This window comes from Necator americanus, chromosome I, assembly GCF_031761385.1.
Source record: "Necator americanus strain Aroian chromosome I, whole genome shotgun sequence".
Taxonomy (NCBI): domain Eukaryota; kingdom Metazoa; phylum Nematoda; class Chromadorea; order Rhabditida; family Ancylostomatidae; genus Necator; species Necator americanus.
Window position 1 is genome coordinate 9431000 of NC_087371.1, and position 25306 is coordinate 9456305.

Below are 25306 nucleotides of genomic sequence, written 5' to 3' on the forward strand. Positions count from 1 at the left end.
GTGTGCTCGAGATAAAAACCGATGCGAACGGGGTCAGCTAATGAGGCCGATTTCAGCAGTTTTTTTTATTCCACCCGTAGAACGATGTCACACGAAAACGAAGAAGCCGAGAGAAAACGTCGTTTTTCACGCCAAATGTTTTGATGAAGCAGAAATGATTTTTTTTAATTGTTCCAGTGAGGTTTCTACGCACGTTGCAAATTATTTTTCCCTTGTTAAATAGTCTGTTCTAACAAAACATGTCCGCTTTCAAAATCCATGATCGTCCATCGAAAAAATGATGGGACCTTTCCCATGTACTCATATTAATACAAACAAGATGCCACTGACTGATTATCCAAAACGCTTTTTGGAATAAAATGGACACAATATCTGTAGTCTGTCGTAGTGCCCTTATTTTTTCCTTGGATGTAACTGCTCTTAGAAACTCCACTCACTCCAAGAGAGAAAAATCGAGAAAATTCTTGGATCGCCTTTAGTTCCTGGGACGAACAGAGTCCTGATCTAATCTTCCAGCTACCCATTTTGCGCAAATCCCAATGTTTATGTTCTTAGTTCATAATGTGATCTACGTGATCTAGAAGTCAATCGATGTAGAGCGATGGCTGCACGACATTGTGACGCAGCCGCTGACGCTTGTATCGTCTGAGGATTCCCCATGCACTGGATTTTTATTTGAATATGTCTCAGGAGAATTCCTGAGCGAAAAAGATTTCTGAGGGAAGTGAGCTATAAACAGACCATTTGGACTTTTTTTATAGGGCCTCACCAAAAACTAATTGGTAGAATATGAATTGAAATTATACCCTTTTCATATTCTACCCTTACCTAAACGCATAATCCCAAGAAAATAATTTCTGTGTTTACGAAAAAAAAAGAAAAAAAAACAGGCGCGCGTGGTACGCTCCAACTTGTAGGTTAATGTAGAAGTTCGATAAAAAGAAACCATTCGATTTATCACTCACATTAATCATTTCACCTCCCCGTTGACTTATTTTACTTAAACGGTGGGCTCCTTATTCATCGAGGGATGTTGTCCTTGAATAGAGCTCGGCCCAAACCTTCTCGACCTACAGCAAGAATTCGCAAAGAATCCATCCACTCCTTGCTATCCCATGCCCTGCCAGGAATTGGCGTCTCCGTTGAACTGCCTATTAACACCAAGTGATCTCAATACCTTGGGTCGACAATTTCCGGGAAATTCAGCGTAGCGAAACAGAGAGTTGTTACCAAAGATTCTACGCTCCCTTTAGGTATTTGAGCAATGTTTTGTATGCTAAACTGTATTCTTTGTGAAATATACTCGCCACATCACGTTTTTGGAACATCTGGACAACTTCCGACACACAACTCTGCAGGTTATATAGCTCCTACGTGTTCAGAGCGTTTATACTCAAATGCCGGATTACATTTGGTGCAATCAGGGCCGCCGCAAGCCGTAAACAATGAGACTCGCATATACGAACCCACCTCCTCATCAATGTAAGATAATCTGTAGACTTTCATGAGAATTTCAGCAAAAATTCTCCAAGTTTTTTCATTTTCCGTTGTCTTGCACTTTGACAAGTCGTCTTTCTGCACAATTTTTGAGAAACGTTGAAGTCCCCCCTAAAATTTGTAGAAATCTCAGGCACCATCTACTAATCACGACTGTATTTATAGCAAAATAGGTTTGATTGACAACTTCAGAAAAATCCTACAAGCTATTTCCTAGCCTTATTATCAAATATTAGCCTTGGCAATTTCCAAAAAATCGAATACGCTTTATAGTAAAACATAGAGTCGAATGTTTATTTGCAATATCAACAAAAGCAGAATCACCGAAATCAAAAACAAAAACAAGAGTCTAATGGCAGTTCACGGTTCAGGATGAGATGCATGTAGTAAAAAAGAGAGAGAGAAAAAAAAAGAAACAGAAATATGACTAGTTGCATACCCGTAATAAGGATTGTGTTTGGCGGAGATTCGATAGAGATTGGCATAAAAATCAATCAAAAATTGGCTGCAAGAGAACGAGAAAACCAGAAAATGCGGTGAAGGAAGTTGAAGGAGGAACGGAGGATGAGAATGACAATTTCATACAATCATATTGGTTCACGATAATGACCATTCGGTACAGTGGGATTCTCCTGATCTTGTGCTAGAAAATAGCTCATTCATTCATCCATTCACTCATTCATTCGATCAATCATTCATTCACTTATTCGTACTCACCTTGATCTAGCTCTCGTAAGAATTCACCCATATTTGACGTGATTTGATCGGCAGCGTGTAGGAGGTCTCCCTAAAATGTGACGACAATGCATATGGGCCCTTCATATAATAAAATATTAAAGTAAATATAAATTTAAATCAACAAAACATACATAAACATACAAACATACCTAGATACCTATTAACTTAATATCAACGTAAATATAGTATAAGTATAAACATAAATATAATATAACCATAAATATAGCATAAACATAACTGTAAATATAAGTAATATCCACCTGAAGCCCCTTGAAAACTATAATATAACACAAATACAAAAATAAATAAATAATACATAAACGAAGGCCATCGATATAAAATTTGTTTATTTATTTATTTATTTATTTGGAAAGACCCTTAGATGTGCAATAAAGCAAAAATAGGAAGGAACAGAGTGCATAAGAATTTAACTGAATAAATAAGAGTAAATAAATAATAATGAATAAAAAGTAACTGAATAAATAAAGGAATAAAAATAACCTAACAGCAATGTTACATTAATTTTCATATGTCCAGTTAAATTAAATTGGAAATAAATAGAATTTAAGTTATTAAAGCAAATAAAAATACAGGCAAGAAATAATACAAAAAAGTACAAATGAAAAGAAAATTAGCGTCGGTGGATTACAAATATAACAGTGCAATAAATATGTATAATATAATAAATATGATAGTAATATAAGTATTGTGAATACCTGAAGGTTTGCACTCGCTGGCAAGCTGCCCGCTCGGAATGCAGTGGAGACCTTCGACCCCACACCGGCAAGAGATTCGGGGATTTGAGACATCGACGCCGACGGGAACGGTACCGTGCCGGGAGCCTGTGCATAGCATGGTTATCGATCGACCGCGACCACTGTTAAAATGCTATGAACTCACATTTAACTGCGTCATAAGTTGCTCCAGTTGCATCATAAGATCCCGCCTCTTCTGTTGCATCACGAACATTTTCTCCTCCAATTGAGACTTCCGTTCACGTAAACCCGTTAGTTGACCATCTTCAGACAAGGTCTGAAAATTTTCGCACATTTGTCGATGACGTCATGGTCTTAATTAGGCCCTAATTACTTGACTCTCCAGCCTCGAAATTTCCCTCATCATATGCGAGTTCTCCTCCTCAAGTCGTGCTATTAACGATCGCTCATCCATTGGATGATTCACCGATCGGTCTCGACCGTTCCCCAGAGGATACTGTAATCCATAAACCATAGATGTGAATAGTTCTGGTAATACAGTACTAGAAAGAAAGTAAAATTCTCACATCCGCACGCCCACTTAGTTTCGCTGAATATCGAGCGATAAGTTTATGTTCATCGTCCAGAGCGGTACCATTGGCGATTTGACCCGGCAGAAGCACTGGAGACGAAGGCCAATCCGAAATTGGGTCCGGCGGTGCTCTCCTGAGAATCGAAACAACTAGCTCTTTAGTGAAAATTCTGCGGACCATAAGAAACACTTGCGTAAAATTTTTTGGTGTAAATTTGCTTGTAAATTCAACATATCGAAGGTCCCGTCAGAAGTGGGGAAAAGGGAATTCCAAATGAGAGAACTAGTGCACAACCCTAAGGATGTAGACACCAGGATACATTATTGATCGATGCTTGACTTTTGGGACGCAGTCACGTATAGGTCAATTAACAAAGTGGTGAGAGTTACTAATAGGTACTGTTTTCCCAGTTTTTTTTTTGAGTCACTTGGTTTGTTTCCGCAAATCCTTGTTATTGTTGAAATTTTTTTTGAATAGTATCCTTATTTATGACTATTGGAAAATGTCTTAATTTTTAATGCATAATTTATGGGACACTTTATATTTTGCCTAACTATATATATTAGCACTAAGCCGACAAAGAAATCAAATGCGAAATCAATGAGATCATATCTAAAAAAAAGATTAGTGGGGAAAAATTGCTGCATAAAAACCTCGAAAATTTTAAAATGAACACAAATAAGGGTATAGTATCGATTGATGGTGGGACAGCGAGTCGTCGACAACTACTGGCGCGGCGTTGTGGATTTCAATAATATTTTGGTTTGCTCAAAAGGAGGAAATTGACCGGTAACCACGCTATATCACCAACATTTGTACACATTTTTCCAAAATAGTCAACATCCGCCGCATACCGTAACGTTGTGGGCGTGGCCGGCACAATATTCTGTAGTTCCAGTGGTCGTTGTGGTCGTTCGGCAAACAATGGCGTTTGTTTTGTGTTCGGTGTTGGTATGCATTGCAATGATTTATGGATGGAATGCGCAAGTTGTTTCGTGGGTGATTTCTGAACAAAGGATCAGATAATAATCAATAAATCAATAAATCTCAAATGCCTGAGAAATCAATAGACACTTACGTAACTGGAGTACTCCTTCATTTCGTGTTCATTCGAATGATTCTGACTTGTTCGACCACGCCAGAAGCAATTTTGGCAGAGCTGATAATTGGAACATCGCTGGCATTTGTAGCGGAAACCAGTGAATGATCGGACCTGAATCGAATATTCGAATAGCTGGAAAAGGTCGACCACCGTTCATATTAAGGGCAGCAGCAGAAGGTTGACGACGTTGATGTCTCTCCAGGAAAAGATAATGTTAAGGATATAGTTTAGAAGTATAAGCGTGACCACGCTTATTTCCTTCCAATCGTTCTGAAAAAGAGCGTGAGAAACAGCCTTCGAGTACGCATGTCCCTACGAGACACCTTACAACACACCACTCTTGTACACGCGCCGCGACTGCAAGTGAGCGGACGATGATCAGTGAGGTTTCCAGAGCGGCCTATCCAGGTAAAACCAATAAATAGACTGCTGAGGGGAGCTGTGCGTAAGAAAATATGGGGTCACACGTTGTCTCGTAGGAAAATGCGTACACAAAGGCCGTTTCCCACACCGTTTTTCACGACCATCTGGGGGGAGTTGAACATGAAAACGCTTATATTCGTAATCTACACCTCTAACCTTACCTTTTCCTGGAGAGATCGCAACATCGTCAATTCCATGGTATGCTGTCTTTGAGCTCCCTCATATATCACTACAAAAACACCAATATTGGTGCGTTAAACGTTGTGACTGGTCAACAACAGACGTAGATTTCCGAGAGTTTGATGTAGTCATAGCGAAGCGCAGTGAGACACCATCACATTATCGATTAGACGAACCTGACATGCATCACAGACTACTGGATGATAGACATGTTCTACGGAAGCCATTCGATGTAGCAGCGGTAGCCACATTACACATGGTGGACAAGGATCAGACATAAAAACGTCCAGAAAGTTGTTTAGAGTGACGCGTTGGTCCTGAAACGACTTGTTGTTGGCGACATTGGATATTACAGCAGTTTTTTTTTCGCGGTATATGTGTGGTACAAAACTTATGAATTTCAAAAATAAATAATTAAGCAAATTTCATGCATCAGATACAGTAACTATAACAATATAAAGCATGAAATAATGAAAGAAAATAAATAATAACTTAATATAAATTTGTGGATGGTGGAAAGAAAAACGGTGCCGAGAAAGTTCCGGAAAATACACTAAAATAAATAGAGACATGAAATCACCTTTAGAAAACACTGAGCGACGGCTGCTTCAGAAAATCCAAATGTTGGCGCCTCAAATACTGCCGTAGTTAACGCGAGAACCTGGAAAAATCGATAGTTAGGAAGCGTCACGATTATTGATCCGATATCAAATCGTCCCTAAGAATGTGAAGTGAGTCAGCAAAGGGAACTTCATGGAAAACAACTAGATCAGTTAAACGAAAGAAGAGAAATACAAGAATTAAGCACATCAAACAAAAACGAAACACCAAAGGGTAGGCAATGCTGCCAGTGGTCTCAGTTTAGTACTGCGGAAGAACCGAATAGGAATGACTACGTAGATAAACTCACTTGTTGCATAAAATCCGTGAACTTATCATACTCCAAGAACCCAGACGAATCAGAGATCTGTGAAAACATATCTGAAAAAAAATTGCTAGGAAAATGTTTCTATTACGGTTCTGTATTTATCCAATGTATACGGTAATTCTGCATTACAGTAAACGATAGTTATACGCCTACAGTAGTAGTCTACAGAGTTTCCATACTATTCCTATCACGTCTCCAAGTTCTCTCCATTTAATTGAAACCATCGTCAACCTAGCTAGAATCCGAGAAATTTTCCATGCATGCCCCAATTCCAGCATTTTTCCGTGATCTATCGATCGATAACATGAAAAAATTTAAGAAAACCTACTCACACCTCAATTTGTCCACCAATTTCCCGGCACATATCGTTGCTAACGCTATTTTTATTGAGAAAACCGTTAATCGTCCCGTTTGTTGTCTGAAATGCTCCTATATTAGCAGAAGCCAATAATTAGTAGATCGATCAATAGACATACTTGTCATATGTTCCTAATAAAAAGCTAAGTAGCATCGATATTGATTTATCCGTGTCTATATGTTGAGAGGAGACAAGTCGTTTGTTCAAATTATGATAGATTGTCGTAAGTAACAGCTCAATTCGTGACGTTTTAATCTGAAACACAATTATTGATTGTCGAAAAAATCAATGGGGATGGTGCAGGGAGCAATAGGGTAAAGTAAAATGTTGTCGTTAAAATATGTAGTGCGAAAGTAACTTTAAAAATCCAAGTCCACGAAAAACAACAAAAAATCCGAAAGGCAAAAACGTAGGCGAACAAGTTGCAGCCTAATGCAAAAGCTGTCCCAAAAGTTACGCATGGAAATAGGAGACGAGGAGAATAAGGGGCAGAAAAACAAACTTTTCGGGAAAAGATTCCAGAAACAGAATCTGAATGAGCAAATAGACAAATGAGCCAGAAACATAAATAACAAAGCAACCATTACCCATCTGGAAAAGGAATCTGACTGAAAACACCAGAAAACCAGGAACAAAGAGCTAGAAGTCAGGTAGGAAAAGAGTTTCAATGCGAAAATAGCCCTTGAAGAAATACTAGAAATTTCCACCTTCAGAAAGGACGCCTGAAAATTAGAATTTTTTAGAGCGCTCAAGTTTCAGAACTTGAGAAGGAATAAACTGAGATCAACATTATTGGTACGCACTTGCGTACAGAAGAACGCCTACTGCGAGGACGGAGGAGTACAACTTGAAGGCTCCCAAATCGTGGAAACTTCGTCATACGTATACCTCGGACGTTCTATGAACATTGAAAACGACTTGAACGAAGAAGTGAATAGAAGAATGAGAGCAGCATGGGCAGCATTCGCAGCCGTCAGGGAAGCTACGGACCAACTGACGGACCAAGATCTTCGTGCCCATCTGTTCGACTCGACAGTTCTTCCAGCGCTCTGTTACGCAGCGGAGACCTGGGCAGACACGTCTAGGAAGCTATCTTCTGAAGTTTAACCGGCGTACACAACATCTAGCCTAGGTCTTCGCAGCTCCGACTTAAGAGGAATGTCCCGTCTTCGCGACCCAGCGGAATATGTATCGAAAGCAAAACATAGATCACATCCGGACCGGTCACATCATGAGAAGAATCGACGATAGATGGACTAGAAGAACGCCAGGGTGGATCCCAAAAGATGCTAAACGCCCTCGAGGGAGACCGCCAACGAGATGGGGTGACGTGTTCGCTATACGGATGGACCAGCTGAGAGCTCAGCTGGGTACGGCTCAAGGACCTCGTCAACGTCACCCACGAAACTTGAGAACATCTTGGATGACAATGGCGAAGGAACGAAACGAGTGGAAGAGATGCTGGGGCCCGCAAATCCAGTGAAGACGGGCCATCTAAGTATCTAAGTAAGTATTTGCGTACAATATCATCTAATCACCGTCAGATAAACAAGTCCGCCATTAGAAGTTGTGTTAATAATTTATTGCAGTTTACATACTGTCCAAAGCAGTTGGAAAGCCCAAATTTCAGTCAAGAATGTCTCAAAAAATATGCACTGGATACATCGCATCTTCTTCCAGAGATTCCACACATTTTTCTCGCGATTTCACAAGAAAAATGATTGGTGGAGAAATGGCGCAAAGACATAGTATGGATCGCATATCTAACTTCCAAGGATCCCCAGAAATTCGGCACGTTTGGGGAAATTTTCGGTATTCCAGCAGGAATCGTCAATTAGTGCTAGCAGTAACAAATCCATTGCATGAGCACGAAAAAAAAGGAAAAATAATAAAAGAACGACATCAAATCGTGGCATGACATATTTGGTCTGTTTCCGCTGGAGATATGGAAATAGCAAGATTATCTTTTCAACATTACACAAAATGTTTCACGAAGTAGCAAAAATTTCGGTAGAGTGATAGAGTTTCTCATTTTTCTTCAATGAATAATCATAAGCTGGAATGAGCAAACTGAGCTTCTTCAGCGTTAGGGGCTCTATTCGGTTTAAGCTTTTTGTTTGGTCTCAATAAGATTTTATTTCATTGTCGTTGGTCATCTACGACTCGTTCTCGTTAACGGATCAACATTAGTCCTTCCTCCATTGCTACGATAGCAACGAGTCACGAGGTGAACAACAATTTAGCAGCCACCACGAGAGCGCCGGATTTGCAGCAGAAAAAAGATTTTCTCCATCTAATCAAATTTAGCACTTGCACACACGCGAGCTTCCATGCGGCGCTATCCATTACAAGGATATTTCGACGTCAACCATATCATATTTCCATGGGGAACATCATTTGACGTCTTAGGACTCTGGGAAAGCCGCCGATCGATACGAGACGCGGAGAAAATCAATAACTAGAAACGAACAGAACACTTAAAGGGAACGTGTCACGAAATTGGCGTAGTACGGAAACCCCTGGAACCAGTGGAACGCGGGTTGTAGATTGTGGAACCCAGTGTGACTCCGCTCATCTTCCCCTAATCGTCCTGAAAAACAGCATGGGAACGGTCTTTTCTGCTACGAAATACGTTAGAACACCCCCCACCCACCACATTTATACACGCTCCAAACCTCTCAACAGCCTATTCATTGGTTTCACTTGAATATGCTGATGAGAAAACCCCATTAATCTTAAGCCGCTCGCTCATGGACGCGGCGCGTGCACAAGGGTGGCACATTGCAGCGGATTTCGTAGGAAAGAACGGCGTCTTCCACATCGTTTTTTTTATTACGACGATTAGGGGGGAGGGGGAGGGGAGCGCAGCCACGATAGGTTCCGTAAACTACAACCCTAATTTTACGGGTTTCCCTCGGTTTTTCGTGCCACTTCAATTTCGTGACATGCTGTCTTTAAGCATTGAGAGGACAGGAGCTACTCTTTGCATTAACGATGAATTGACGTGATGCGTGATGTTTTTTCGTTCGAGGTAAGATTTTGAATTGTGTAATTACACAATAAATGGGCAATGTGCCATCATGGAATAATAGAAATATTTTCTGATGGAAAGATACGACACTTTTTTTTGATATTTCAAATTTTGAAGAAAATCCAGAATAATTTAATTTAAAAAAAACGAATAGTATTGTACATATATCATTGTTGTTACTATACATACACTAAATAAATGATAGTATACATTAATTCCACTAAATGCATGATTACAGTAGTTCAATGCAATCATCACCTGAATTATCTCACCTGTGTATGAATAGGCATCGCATTTAGTCCATTTTCACGAAATGACTCGATCATGTTCCAGATATCCACAAGATGTACTGTAAAAATAAAAATTATTTACTGTTTATTATTATTATTTATTCTTTTAATCAGAAAAAATTGTAGCAAACGCGTACAAGAAAACCATCCAGCTTTTATGTCTCCTTTTTTCGGAGAGTATATATGTCCAAACAAATTTGCCAGAACATATATACTCTCGGTTATCCATATACTGAAGCTTTTTGCTGGACAGCGAGAAGAATCCAAGTTGTTAATTTTCGATTAATTTGATATATGTCTTCAAATATTCGATTTATCTTGCGTGACTCACTTTTTGGGGCAAAAAAAAGGAGTGGTAAGAGAATCCGACTCTAAAATCGAAAATTCCGCTCTTTCTAGTGTCTATTGTTTCGATAAGTAAAAAAATCATTTTATTGAAAATCATAGATGGAGATTTCAAGGAACGTTTCTGCAACCGGTAAGTAGCAAATGAATGGCTTCAAGGTAATGTGATGACCATAGGGTTACGGTTTCTGTCGTTCGGACAGACAGGGAGAGCACCGAGATTTAAACTAGTAGGATTTAAACTGGTTGCACAGCAAGTTTCGAACGGTTACAGTCAATTTAAGTGAGCTTTGCTATATATAAAGCCGTTATAACACCAACAACTCAAATAAAATCTATCTAGCTACAGTAATTTATTATATTAAAACTACAGTAATCTATTATGTTGTTGGAAAAGTCTGGAAGCATGTCTACAGTATGACATAATTGGTTCCTTGCCAGAATCCCAGCATGATCTACAATCATACACATTTACGTTATTCTAATTCGTTTCAGAGTTGACACAAAGCTCTTTTTTTTGGAAAAAAATGGTTTTTTTTTCAGACGGGAGACAAAAATACATATCTTCGCATTTTTTTGCTCCTTCATTTAATAGAAAAAATACTCGTTAAGAGTGTGAAAAATTGCGTGGACGTTTTATTTTCTTCGTTATGATCGTTTTTATGAACTGTTTTGATGACTACGTCGTCATCTTCCATCATCATTGATGACGTCAGTTGTTGATGGTCAAAGAATTGAATTTATTTCTTCAAATAATCGATTTACGTTGGATGACTCATTTTTCTTCGATAAAAAAGGAGTGAAATGAGTTCCCAAATCATAAAAATCCACGACCGTAAAGTAGTACGTCTAGGAGATCCACCGAACTAACTTAAGGTAGTTTTAGCCGAAGAGACCGATTTGTCAATTTTGAAACTCAACATCACCCCTGGAAACAACCTGGGAACCCTGGATCATACTATTTTTTGAGAGCATACTACCTAGTTCTAGCAAGTTTCCAAGGGAAATAAAGTAGGAGATTCTCTGGATAGTTTCGTAGTGGAACAACAAAGACAAATTCTACCTTGGATCTTTCATTCACATTCGCAAATTTCGAAAAAAATCAATAAAAGGTCTTTAAAAAATAGAGTAGGAGACTCTTCGGATAGTTCCGTTGTGGAACAATAAAGACAAATTCTACACGTTGAGTTCTAAAACTTCAGAAAAAATCAATAAAAATACTATGACATCACGTATGAGACAACGCTCACCATTAGTTTTCTTCTGTATAAATCGTAATTTACATGCAGCACGATAAGTAGCAAATCGTATCGAGTCGAAGTCTTGCACTCCTGCAACAATCAATAGAATCGATCGATAAGATAGTAGATCAAGCATTTATTGAATAATTTCACAGAAACTCACAACACGATTGAGAAGAGACTACTGAGTGAGTAAATAAATGAATAATTGAGTGAATCAGTGAATGAACGAATGACTGACTGAATGAATGAATGGACGAATGAATTAGTGAACGAATGAATGGATGGACGAGTGAATGGATAGACGGATGAATAAGTGAAATGAATGGACGGATAAGTAGCAAGTAAATAAATGAAGAACAAACAAATAAATAAAAAAAATGAATTAACTAATTAATCAATGAGTGAATGAATGAGTGAATGAGTGAATGGATAAACGAATGAATCAGTGAACGAACAACTTGACAGATTGACGGATGGACGGATGGATGAATGAGTGAATGAATGAATGAATGAATGAATGAGTAAATGAATAAGTGGATGAAGTACATCTATTTATCCTACGAAGCAAACGGGAGGGAGTGCGAACCTTTTTGAACCTCATAAAAACTATGGCTATTCCTTTGCGCACCAAACCTCTTGCAAGAGAAGCCATCCTCCTAGAATCTCACCCCTGTACTCTGCCTGAGCTTCCGGCTACAACAAATTTCTAATCTTGCGAAGTTCACCATTACCCCTACACGTACTTCTCTAATAGCCAATCAATTTTAGCCATAAATTTGTAGCATTTGGAAACAAAAAGCGAGGAGAACCGCAGATGTTTCTACGGATCCCGGAAATCCTATTCCTATCACAGTTGCAGTGGCTGCAAATTTGCATCGAAGCCGAGTCAGCTTCGCCAAAATCGCGTTACCCAAGCATTATGTAAATTCGCTTGGTGCATATCGGAGCGAATCACTAAGCGGCGTCGAAAAAAAAAACATCGTCTCAATTACACCACGCCCTAAACGGCATTACGAAAAGCGAAGCGGATCAGCTGCAACCGAGGATGAGCCGAGATTTCGGAGAATTATTTATTTCTGGAGAAAACAGTGGAGAGAATGTGAGAAATTCAACCGTAAACAAATACTGAACACAAACGACTTACGCATTTCATCGATTAAAGCTTGCATTTCTCCGGAACAGTCTGGTGCGGTCGAACCGGAGATCTCCGGTTGTACATCCCCGTTTGACCACATCTGCAACGAAATTGTCATGTCTATTGAGAAAAACTTTGGAAAATACGAGAATGAGTGCGAAATTATACAGAGTTGGAAGAGAACACGAGATTTTTCTCAACGACTCGATCTGTACGCAAGCTTCCCTTGCAGTAAATAAACGATAAACACCGCAGAACACTGAATCAACGAAGGTCCACAAGAAAGAAAATCCCAACTCGTCACTAACCGCTCAAGGATATAGGAGGGACCATTTTTCTGATTTTAGAAAACTACTCATTTTGTCGGAAAAATAAACAGAAAATGGAAAGAAATATGGAATTCACGCGAATACAGGAAAAATTGAGACCTAGAAGTGATTTTAAAAAAAACTCTAGGAATATGTCTAATTTTCAGAAAAGTCCAAATTTTCAGAAAAGGAGGGAGTCGAAGAAAAAGCTGAAAAAGCTTTCTATTGAGTAATTCCAGAAAGTGGATGAAGATTAGCAAAAATGCTAGCATTATTCTTAACAGTTCAAATATTGTAGCATTTCTTTTGGGAAGAAGGAGTACATTCAGTCGGGAAATGAATCCATAAAACATTTAAACAGGAACAGATCAATACATATGTGACCATGGGAAGAAAAACCTTGATCGACCTCTTCCCGTTTGCAGCTAAGATACGCTCATTTTCGAAGTATACCCTGAACGATAACGACTAGTTGAAAAGAAACGAGTTCCCAATAAGGTGGCGAGATTTCTTTTTGAGGATCATCTGGAGTCAGAATTAAAGTCGAGGTGGCCGCTTCTGTTGAGTTCCGACTCCGACGACACTATGCGATGTGTATGTAAATGCAAAAATTGCATAATTTGGAACCTCGCGGTAACTACGCCGAGGGCAACGATGAGCTCAAAACAGTTGCTGATGCTAACGGACCACTTCAGATAAAATCACTAGAAAGTCTTAAGTTGTGCGGAACAGCGCTCAGTGTAAAAACTTCGGACGAACTCTCATCAGTCAGCGACAGAAACTTTAGAAACCCAAATACTATTTGAATTGGGTTCACTTTTAGAGAAAAATGTTAATAAGTTCTTATCGAAACACTAGATAATGAGAACTAAGAGAAATTCAATGCAATTTTAAAGGCAGTAGATCAGAAAATTGACGTGGTTAGGAAAATAAAAAGTTAGGAGTGCAGATTACGAACATGCACTTGTAATATAACAACACCTGCAAAACGGCGTAAGAAATGACCGTCCGTTATGATTTCACCTACGAGACACCTAATAACGCGCCACCATCGAACACACGCTGGTTCTCTCAGCAACCTACTCATTCATTTTGCTTAAAAGCACAGTACTAAAAAAACTGACGTAGTCAAGAAACTCATAGGAAAATATAGAGTTCGGGATGTTGATCACGGATATGAGGGTGGCCTTGCTCATTTCTTCCTAATCATCCAGAGGACGGCGTGGGAACCACTTTAGTTCTTACGAGATACGTAAGAACGCACCACCCTTCTACATACATACCCCGGTCCCCTCAGCAGCTTATTCATTGATTTTACTTGAATATACTGTTGAAAAGACCTCATTGATTTTCGACCGCTCGTAGATGTGGCGCGTCCACGAAGATGGAGCGTTCCAACTTACGTCGTAGGAACGTTCCCACTCCGTTTTTCAGGAGGATTATGGGAAATTGAGCCGGACGGCGTTCACATCCGTAATCTACGCCCTTAACTCTATATTTTCCATGAGGTTTCCACACTACGTCAATTTCCCGATACACTGTCTTTAACTTTTAAAAAACATAGGCTTCTTCTGGAGTGATTAGCACAATTTTTTCGGAATCACAATTTTCAATTTTTTATTCCTAATACAATAAACATTGTGAAAATATTTGCCTGAGAAAATTCGCGTGGAAATTTGCCTAGCACTCCAAAGAAATTACTCACTAGTACTACTGTAACAGAAAACTACTTCGACTGAACTCTAAGCTTCCACGTGATTGTGGATTGCACCATTTCGCAAGTTTTTTTTTTCAAAAAACGGCTTGAAATGGATCACATTACTAATATTCTGAAAGAAAATTACGCTAAGGTTTTGCTTAGGTAACGTTTAAGGGTAACAATATCCTTTAAAAATTTGCACTTCTAATGAAAGATGGGCGCAAGCAACGACCAGAATCGAAATTACGGAAAACATCGATAAATCAACGAGATTGATTTGATAGGAGAAGACAAAAAGAAATTAACGAGAGAAGAAAGACTGGAGAAAATCCGTGAAATGTAAACAGCGCAACAGACTACAAGCCATCAAAGCTGTAAAGCTAGCACAGATAAACAGAAGGAAAAAGTGAATTTCGAGGAAAAAAGAGAAGTAATTGCGCCTCATGACCACGTCCGAGAAAGTTTTGGAACAAAAAAGAAACAAATAATCTTGATTCTTAAGAAAATCGTCTCTAGTTTTATTGTATACAGACACACAGGAAGTGTGGTGATGTGGGATTTACACAATTCCTGAAAATCCTAGTGCTACAATCGTAAAAATTGCAGCAATAGTAGTAATCTACTACTTTGGTTTTTTTTTGTCTAATTTTAGACTCTATCATTAAAACTGATCATGGAACTGAAACTGATCGCCGGGAATCGATAGCAGAAAATCGACGAGAATCAGCTGATAAAACTGTGTTTCTCATATTTCATACACAATGTTTTCAAAATATCCGAGGATATTATTTCTGATTCTTTCAAAACTCTAAAGAGACGAGAGGAGAGAAGTGGCGAAAGAAAAAATCCGTTATCGTCTGCCATGCAAAAGCTGGGAGCGTAACTGTAGCTCACTTCAACATGTCCTTTGAATATTTTCTACTATTTCCACTTTTTTTCCTTTGATGCAGTAATATGTAGTGGCGAGAGTACACCGAGTAGAATCACAAATCGTCGAAATACATAATCACAAGAAAATCTTGTTTCTTTTTTCCTGTTTCGAAGGCCCAGAGATGATTTTTGAGCTATTCGATTGGCTCTAATCAAAGTTTAAAACAGTGCATTCAAGAAAAATTTTAGAGATAAGGTAAATCAATAATTTCCATAAGATCACAAAATGATACATAGTCGCTAAGCACAAATAAAAGTAAGCGAATGAGTGGTAAGAATTTTTTTCGGCTACGTCCACATAAACAGAACCAATCAATAAAAGTGAAGCTAACATTAATGAGCACATAAAAGTAATAGTAAAAGAGTTGAGAGAAATAGAATCAGAAAAGAAAAAAAAGTAGAAAGAGAAGTAGAATGGATCCATATCATGTCCCAATGCTGAAGAGAGTTGCATTCGCGCTAATCCAGGGAAAGGACCAAGTGCACACGGATCAAAGTCAATCAAAAAGGTCAAAATCGGTAAATCAACAACTTCCTTAGGCTCTTAAAATAAGTTCCAGCATCATTATCTGAGGAGGACACTAATGAAAGATTAAACATTTCTTTAAAGAAGCTACCATGGCTCGAAACGAGTAATCAAAAGATACGAGGCGATAGCGATCAATAGCGATCAATAGGAGATTTTTCGCTATCGTGAAGTGCACGATTGTGTGTGTGCTATGCGTGATCAATTTTTCAAAATGAATTGAGCTGTCGACCCGCCGCCGCCACAGCGATGATCCACTCAGTCCGCACTTCGCATCACTCTATTACACAACCTCAGTCGACACGGATTGAAAAGATCGCAGAGCAGAAGAAAAAAGCGATGAAAACGAGAAATCACTCCATAATCCAGAAAATATTTCCCAGAGAAGTGATTTATCCGGTTCATGGTGTCCGTGTAGGGCTTGGGGGAACAACCAAGACTTTCTTCCCAGAAGCAGCAGCTAGAAAGAAGAAGTGGACCAAAACAAAGCCAGTATGTCCACAGATGCAAAATTACACTGTATTTCTGGATTCTGGATTCATAATTGCTCCAGCTGAGCACCATTTTCCTTGCTGTTTCGAGCTCCATAATTCATGTTCTCTTCAAACCTCTTCGAGTGGTTTGAAATATTATCGTAGAAATCGCGGAGAAAAATCGCGAAGAACCCAGGAAGGATTCCCGGGAATCACCATCACCGCCCAATTCCAAGCGTGCGATCCTTGCAGCGAAAAGACATCAGCGCTGGTGGACAAGATCTATATTGACATGCGTCAACACCACTTTCCCCATTCCCAGCTTTTCCCGCTTACCCCTCTCGTCACTGAGATTTTCCGAGTCGAAAGTGCAGTGTGAGTAACATACATCCGTACATATGTTCCTGGTCTGCAATCACGTACCATAAAAATGACGTACGCCGGCGCTAAAACAGATGCGCGTATTCTGCGTCTCTGACCGTTGCTTGCTCGGTGGACAATTACCACCCACGGCGTTTGATGAATGTGATGATGAATAAAATATTCGGGATGGGAATCGGCGGGGCAGAGGCTTCGGAGCAGCACTGAGCGGGGCTCGCCAGACTCAGCAAAATCAGAATCACAAAAACCTCATTTCCCTACGAATGTGCGATTGATGGCAGAGTTCTAATTGAATCTGAATCGGAAGTACCGGAAGAAAAAAAGCAGGAATGAAGAGCGGATAATTCATGGCACCGTTGTTTGCATCAAAATAGTACAGAAAAAAAAAGAGATGGGAGGATGTCAGGATATCGTGGAGCGTTCGAGTCATCGGCTCGTCGCTAAAACATATGTGATGTGAGTGTAATGTGAACATAAGCAAGTGCTACTACATTGGTAGTTCCACAGTTCTCCCGGCCGTTACAATCGACAGCAAGTAGGGAGGCCATATGTCCTTTGAATCATAGGTCGATTCTCGAAATCCTAAGATCTTGGTTAGTTTTCTCCATAGATAAATGTATATATAAATTACAAATGTAAAAAAATCAGAATTAAAATGTAAAATAAATTTAAAAAAAAAGATAGAAATTAAAATGTAATGTATGCATGTATGTGTATGTAATGTGTGACATAAAAACAAATCAAAAATCTGTGAGAACTACGCGATTCTACCCCAATGGAACTGAATAAGTGTAAGATATGTACAGAAAAACATCAAAAATTTGTCGAGAAAATATTTTCTTTTTTATATTTTCTCTATTTTCAATTAACTACAACAATGACCACGAAAAACTCGCATACCAATGAGATGAAAATTCTTCTTCGAAAAAAAAATCACGAAAATTTATTTACCCAGCAAGAAAAATGGAATATTCTTTTTATCAACCTCAATGAATATGCATAATAGTACATGAATAAATAAATATAAATTAATAACATATATAAAACATATAATTATCTCTTCTATTAAGCAGACAAAAAGGAGAGCAAATGTCCAAAGGAACATGGTCTCCTAGGTGCTTTCGCAGAGGCGAAGCGATAAAATACACAATCGTTCTGATAAGCCTTGATAAATACGCACAAAAATATAAGTATATAAATATAAATTAATAGTAAATACAATATACCGAATATATATCTTCCTCAGGTTTCTACAAAACAAACCTTAGTGTTATTTCCCAAACAAGTACAGCATTTATAAATGAATACGAAAAAAATTGAAAAAAATCACTTAAATTTATCATTTAAAATTTAAAAAAAAGAATCATTTGGAAAAAAACGCTTAAAAACACCCGAATACTAAAGCGCCTTGTGATTAGCGAAAAACGCTGATAGCAAAGCAAATAATAATAATTACACTGCAATACTACAATATTACTTTTAAAAAATGAACGAAATATTGTTTACAAAGCAAGTGTATGTAGATGGTAGTTGAACGGAAATGTAAATCCGGAAAGTCCGTCGGTAAACAATAGAATAGTTGCCATGTGAGACCGAAATCGAAAATGATTAAAAAAAAGTCTCGGAGCGCCTCGGCTCTCGACTTCATCTCCTATCGAATACGGTTTAATTGAGCTAATTTAACCGAAGATTGACTTCCCTACAAGCGATCTCTACGATCCTCGAAAAATCAAAACAAAATAGTAATTTATTTTTAAATTTATGTTTTCTTGTTATGCCAACGAGGTTTAGGTGAAACTTTTTACTTGTCAATTTTTTTCAAATGCCGAGGTTTCAAGAAGAGAGGACTTGAAGATTATTTTTAAATTATTCAATTTTTTCTTACTTTTTTTGTCCTGGTAAAGTGTTTCAGGGGAAAATGTACAGCAGAAATAAGGAGTATATCTTTGAATGAAAACAAATGTAGAAGTAATCCAGCTTCTATAACACTTTAATTTTCGATGGAAGACTTTTTTCCAAAGAAAAAAAGCATTTGTATTCTGTCGTTAGGAATCTCTGCAACCTCTCCCAAACATTTACCTCCACAAAAGCTTCCTTATACTTATGTAGTAGAAGAAAAACGAAATTTAAAAAAATAAAGAAGAATGCAAGGATTAAAGGCTGAATATTGGCCGCCTTAAATTTTCCGACTTTCCACAATCTGCAATCTCTCACTCCTTCAACATCAAATACTCGTAGAACAGCAATAATGAACGAGAAAACAGTTGCCGTGTAGGATTTCTTGGAAGAAATGTGGCAGTAATGGACATTTTCAGGAAGAATATAAGAGTACGGAAGCGAAGAGGAAGTAGGCGTGCATAGTCCAGCATATGCATTCCGGAAGTAAACGTTTCATGTTGGAGAGAAATGCCATTTTCATAAACTGCTCGCTGAAGACCTCCAAAAGAAATCCAACAAAATTCCAAAACGTTTAAAATAAAGTTTTATCGATTAGAGAAATAATAGTAAAGTGAAAGGAGAAAAGTGGACGAGTTTTACCCGTAGAAATGCGTTGAGTTCCACTTGGTTCGGGAATTAACTGGTAGGACGAAAACACGAAAGAAAACGTGCTCCAGCCGCAATACTACAATGTAAGCGGTACTGTAGAGCGCAGTACGCGGTGAAGAATTTGTCAGATCCGAGATGGAACCGGCAGGAAATCACCTGGTTCCCAGGAAATAATGGCCATATGGCCCCAGGGCAATGTAGCCATTGGTTGCGTTCGACGACTACGTATCGATCGAGGGGACGAAAGCGGAGCAGCACTCGGCCAGCAGCCGCTGTTGTAGAGCAGCAGAGCAGCAGAGAAATGAGGGCGGTTGAATCGGTTGGTCAGAGGCCAAACACCCTCCTTCTCCTGCCCCTAACGATGCTATTTAGTCCCTCATATAGGGCTAAGGTTCCAACCTATTCCAATCACCCATAAAACCTTCTCCGGAAAGTTGTAGACAAATTTCGAGGCATTTCCTAGTGAGATGCATGCCGGAAATTCCAGAAAATGATAGCCTTTCTCTTTTGATAGATTCCCAGGAGAGCCAAAGCGATGAGGGATTTCTGAAAATGATGAATGGCTTACCGGCGACAACGTCTTAGACGAGGAACACGGTCGAGATCTTCATTTTGGTGGATGGAGGATTCCAAGGCGAGGTGTAGAAGGAAAAGGGAAGCGAATCTAAAAATAGATTTGATTAGCAAGTCTGCTACTTCCTACTAAATGAAATGCATGAAATGATCTTTGAATTAACTCGAAAGGCTGTACTTTGAGCCTCGAAAGCAAAGATGAACATCTTCGACAATTCGACGGTTCAACCGCAGAACAACTAACATAGTCATTGTCATTATGACAGAAGAACTATATGCATCTAAGGTCGAAAATACTAAGAGCTCTGGTTCCTAGTGCAACGAAATAAAATAATACTTTAGTAAATAAAATAAAAAGATAAAAAAGGATAAAATCTCTGGCGTATCAATCCACATGGAATGTGAAAACGCTTTTTACTGCAATTCGTAATCGTTGAGGTTTCGGAACGCGTGAACCTTCAGAATTACTTGTAAGGGCCGGTGTTCTTATCATCCCAGACAAGTATGGTACTAATTTATAGATCCCGATGGGATGAAAGGCTTGGTTTGCGCTAGGACGGTTTCGAACCATCAACCGTATGGCTACATCGGACCTCTAATTGACTGCGCCACCCGCCCCATTATTATTTACTTTTATTTCGAAAAGTTAAAAATTCTAAATATTTAATTATCAAAGTTAAACCGGTGTCTCTTTTTAAACATCTCACTGCTTTTGGTAAATCTGGATGTACTTCTACAGACTGGAAGCTTACGGTGATTTCTGGTTCATTTTCGCGGTCATCATATTGTCCGGAAGTCCATGGAAAAAAATTCTGGAATAGAACTAACTGCAAGAAGCAAGTAGCGAAACATTTCTTCCGTTGACGTTAACGTTGACCAACCAGTGCCAAGAGTTGCTGACCACAAAATTCTCCAAAAAGAGACCAAAAAAAAGTAATGAGGATTTTGATGGGGATCCTGATGAGATGAGGATTAAATGCTTCCATATTAAACCGGTGTGTTTCAAGCTGCAGGCGTTAATCCTATTATCATCTTGATTATCTTGTTTCAACATAAAGGATAAACATAAACATACCTGAGATTTGAAGTCAGCGATACAGCAACAGTCCAACAGATAAATCGGTCAGTGCTGCCGGTACCTGAAGTGAACGAGTTCGTGTTCTCTGCCCTAACAACATATTCGCAATAAAACCGGTGAATTTCAACCAGTTTGCTCAAATTTATTTATCGAATTCATTAACGAATGGGATGATCGAGTGAACGAATCAGTAAATAAACAAATATAAAGTAAACAATTTGAAGTTCTTCTGTGGCGCACTTGGAGCGATTCTTCGGTGGATCGAGGCTTAGCAAGGAGAGAGGAGGAGATTGATGACATATGCATAGCATCAAAAACCTCAAACCATTTTCAAGCCTTTAATAGAGGCGAAATTATCGAAATATGTGGTCGTAAATAAAATTTAAATTTTCTAACCAAAATCTCATTGGAAAAATAAGAAAACATATGTCCAGTTCACAATGTTGAGATTTCAAAAAGAGAAGACCTGGGAATTTTAAATATAAATAAATAAACAAAATATGATATATAATATAATAAACAAACATAAATAAATATAAATAATAATAAATACAAATAATAAATATGAAAATAAAATATATAATATAATAAATAAATATAAATAAACGCAAATCTCGAGGATTTCAACAGCACCGCAACCAAAATTATAAAGTTGGCCTTCTAAGGCAAGAAAAAATACTAACGAATGGATGGTTGAATGAATGATCAAATAAATAAATAAATAAATAAATAAATAAATAATAAATAGCTTAACAAGTGATTGGATAAAAAATTTACATAGATAAAGAACAATTAGATAATAATAGTAATGATATTAATAGTAGTAATACTAGCAACAATAATACTAATGCTAATTAATAATAGCAATAATAATAAAAATAATAATAACAGTAATAATAGTAGTAACAATAACAATAATAATAATAATAATAATAATAATAATAATAATAATAATAATAATAATAATAATGTGACTATATATGTATGTCGGGGGTTCAACCGCAGCACTACAGCTGCAAAGATCGCAGAAAACCGAACAATCCTGTCTTTTTCCTCTCGAAGTGCACACGTACATACGTATTTGCTTTTGCCGACAATCAATGTGCCGAGCCGTGAGGTGATGAGATTTTGACTAGTTTCGAGCCTTATACATCACGTTTATGACCAATAAAATTCAACCAATCGAAGAGTTTTCTGGAATATCGACCATCGATTGAATCACATCGATGTATTTTTTATTCATTTTCTTCTATTCACTAGTACAATTTTACCATTTCAATTGTTTGTATAAGAATTAAGTCGCATTTCGTTCAATCATCCCATGCTATCCGTGTTCCGAAACTTTGATAAACCTGAATGACTCAACAGGGAACGATGAAAAACAGAAGAATCCATACGGTGACTACGTCAAGAATCCGGAATGAATCACCGTAATACAGATGTTTCCCGGGAATACTCTGAAATCCATTAGATTTCTACTATGAGATAAAAACAAAGATTTTCCGAGTTTTTAAATTGTATACTATGACTTAACTTTGTAACCATATTTATGCATTTATTTTCTATGCATTTTGCATCTATTCGTTCGAATTTCATAGATTTAATTTAGAAACTATACAGTATGTATATTATTGTATTACTATAATGTACTAAAGTCATTACTATAATGTACTGTATTGTATTATATACTATAGTCTATCACTCGTGTATCGATAGATAAAGATTTTTGATTAACTACAACAATAACCACAAAACATTCTAATACCAGCGAAAAATGTGGAAAAAGTGGAAAAAATCCAGGAAAACAGGACCTGTAGAAGCTGTGGAGAAAGTTTCTAGAAAACGCTAAGAAAAGAGCTACGAACGAAATGATTTTGCGATGAAAGCAACAAATCGTGAATTGAGAACTAAGAGGGGCAATTAGAGTTCAACAGCACCATTCTATCACAAATTTATACAAAGAAAAGACGTAAGAACCAACAAGAAATCTCCCCGCAAATTTCTGTTTCTTGCAAAATCCTTGCAAAAGTCGGAAATTAATTTCCCCGAGAACGAAGAACACCGACGTCTAAATGTCACAAACCACTTATCCCTTATAAAAAGATAATTCCTCGTCTAGACTAACAAGAAAAATATCGGTGTTCGAAAAACTCCAACAAACGTAGGAAGAAGAGAAGCGCGCCTACACATCAAATTCAATTTCCGTATCCGGCTGTTTACGAACGAAAATTGCTCAAGGATTTGTGGATTCGGATGCTACGGATAGCTTGGAATAGAATAAAAGCGATGTCTGGCCTAAAAGCATGTGGTACCAGTCAACATTTCTAGGCTTAAAAGCTAGGTTTCCGAAAAAAAAAGAAACACCCTAGGGATTCTATAAGCGCTCAGAAGACGTAGAAAATTGGATGAAATGTTCTGGACAACCAGATTGAAATGAGAGCAACTTCAGCAGTTCCTCCCTGGGAAAAAGCATTAACGACAAGTGCACAAGAAGCAATAACAGGAAAGAATGGGGGAAGTGCAGCGAGAACTAATTAAACCAGTACCTCTGGCTGGATCTACATGAGAAATTGCCGGAAATGTAGGATGTAAAGCGCTGGTTATGCTTATGAAATTGCAAACAAGCAAGCGATTTTCCCTTCAAAAAAACCATAGATTAAGCAGAATAAAAAAAGACACTTTCTGAGAACTTAAAATTTATTGGAACACATTGTAAACACGAGCAGGATATAGTTCAAAAAACCATAGCAATGGGAAAAATCAACGGAATCCCCCGATAAGAATGAAATAATATGGATCAAAAAAGTGTTTGTTGTTAATCAATCCGCTCCGGATGCGCACCACTGTGTTCATTTCAATTCAGGATAGTTTTAGGTTTACGAACGCGACTGGTACCATTTTAACGAACTTGGAGGGATGGAGAGCTTAGTCGGCACCGGGCGGTTTCCAAACCCGTGGTCCAATCGTGCAGTCACAGCGTAACCTCTTACCGACTTCGCTACACGTGCCACAGTAATATGAGTATACATACTAAACCTTTTGTAAAGTACAAGAATATGTGCATAAATCTCTAACAGGATAAGTTATCAGTTTAGTAAATTCAATTTAAAAAAAACGCGGATATTCCACCAAACTAAACACCTTTTAAATGAAATCTACACGAAAAAAAAAAGAAAAGAAAAGAGAAAAGAAAACTGTGAGATCCTCCAACCATCTGCAGCTCAAGAAATACTAAATTTCAGCGACTTTCGCAGAATCCCTTTGCAAGAAGAAGCCGATGGATGTAATGCACATTCTAACAACATTCTAACATATAGATTACAAAATCCAGATTGCAAAATCCCCGGCCTTTTAAGTCCTCTCCTCTTGTGAATTCATTTGTACTCTTACCGTAATGGAAAACTATTGAGAACATTTCTTTTTGCGAAACTCTTCAAAAAAAAAATCCATGAATATTTCGAACATAGAGAACCCACGTAAAAAAAAAACTAACCATTTTCGAGCTGAGATGAGATAGTAACGTGGCCACGATGACAGCTCATGTTACATCCATCGCGTTAAACCCTGTGATGAACTGATCCGGTAGAATGAAATGGTATAAAACGAAGCGATTGCACCCCGCGGATATCCGCTAACATCACGGCAACGCGGCTACTGAGGCTCTGACGAAGGCGACAACGCCGAAACGTTAGCCGTAATAAATTTTGTTAACAATCTTGGCTGTTGCTTAAATTCGACTATCAACAAGTTGCAATCTCTATGCCAAGATTCAAGGAAAGTCGAACTTTCGCACTTCTGCTATAAAACGCTCCAGAAAATCCCTTCCTGTCTTAGGGGTGCTGACTGACAGAAATCCATTCTCACGCAAGTAAGCTGGAGAAATTATGAGTGAATGGTTTTTATGAGGATACGGATGTTATCATTTCAGGAACTATCGCATCACCGTTCACCATCTCCCCATCAGCACCGGGCGGAATCAACCGTCGGAAGCACTCGACCGTAAGCGGCACAGAAAAAAAAAAGAAATTGAATCAACAAATTTTTATTTGAAATAAACAATGTGAAAACGAATGGTAAACACAAAAAAGCAACAGCTTTCTAAGAGGAAAAAAAGCCCAACATTAACAGAAAACAACCATTTCAACGGTAGTGGTTGCCAGAAAAAAATCAACAAAAAACATGGCCAAAAAATAGTGCATATTCTTGTAAACACATTTGGAATAAGGCTGTAT

General features: G+C 38.1%; 4 protein-coding genes across 6 annotated transcripts; 2 read left to right on the forward strand and 2 right to left on the reverse strand.

The window, feature by feature from the left end:
* Positions 1 to 2084: 2084 nt before the first annotated feature.
* RB195_004976 (uncharacterized protein) lies at positions 2085 to 12677 on the reverse strand (the record flags this gene model as incomplete). 2 transcript variants are annotated; one of them, XM_064177223.1, is made up of 16 exons in its annotated part: positions 2085 to 2140; positions 2215 to 2284; positions 2952 to 3077; positions 3136 to 3267; positions 3325 to 3447; positions 3518 to 3656; positions 4378 to 4529; positions 4602 to 4736; positions 5405 to 5545; positions 5809 to 5889; positions 6139 to 6209; positions 6489 to 6574; positions 6633 to 6769; positions 9818 to 9894; positions 11431 to 11511; positions 12569 to 12677. In XM_064177223.1, 16 exons carry the CDS (start codon positions 12675 to 12677, stop codon positions 2085 to 2087), a joined length of 1716 nt encoding a protein of 571 aa, XP_064034348.1. The 2 variants fall into 2 exon arrangements, with proteins under 2 accessions (XP_064034348.1, XP_064034349.1); XM_064177224.1 differs by having other exon boundaries at positions 12569 to 12572.
* RB195_004977 (uncharacterized protein) lies at positions 6809 to 7621 on the forward strand (the record flags this gene model as incomplete). Its single annotated transcript, XM_064177225.1, has 2 exons — positions 6809 to 6828; positions 7258 to 7621. 2 exons carry the CDS (start codon positions 6809 to 6811, stop codon positions 7619 to 7621), a joined length of 384 nt encoding a protein of 127 aa, XP_064034350.1.
* Positions 7701 to 7997, forward strand: RB195_004978 (uncharacterized protein; the record flags this gene model as incomplete). The annotated part of the gene is made up of 1 exon (XM_064177226.1): positions 7701 to 7997. One exon carries the CDS (start codon positions 7701 to 7703, stop codon positions 7995 to 7997), a length of 297 nt encoding a protein of 98 aa, XP_064034351.1.
* On the reverse strand, positions 12581 to 24616 carry RB195_004979 (uncharacterized protein; the record flags this gene model as incomplete). 2 transcript variants are annotated; one of them, XM_064177228.1, is made up of 5 exons in its annotated part: positions 12581 to 12659; positions 19992 to 20087; positions 21072 to 21164; positions 24465 to 24505; positions 24568 to 24570. In XM_064177228.1, the coding sequence occupies 5 exons, from the start codon at positions 24568 to 24570 to the stop codon at positions 12581 to 12583; spliced, it is 312 nt and encodes a 103-aa protein (XP_064034353.1). The 2 variants fall into 2 exon arrangements, with proteins under 2 accessions (XP_064034353.1, XP_064034352.1); XM_064177227.1 differs by lacking the exon at positions 24465 to 24505 and having other exon boundaries at positions 21072 to 21135; positions 24568 to 24616.
* Between the last annotated feature and the right edge of the window lie 690 nt (positions 24617 to 25306).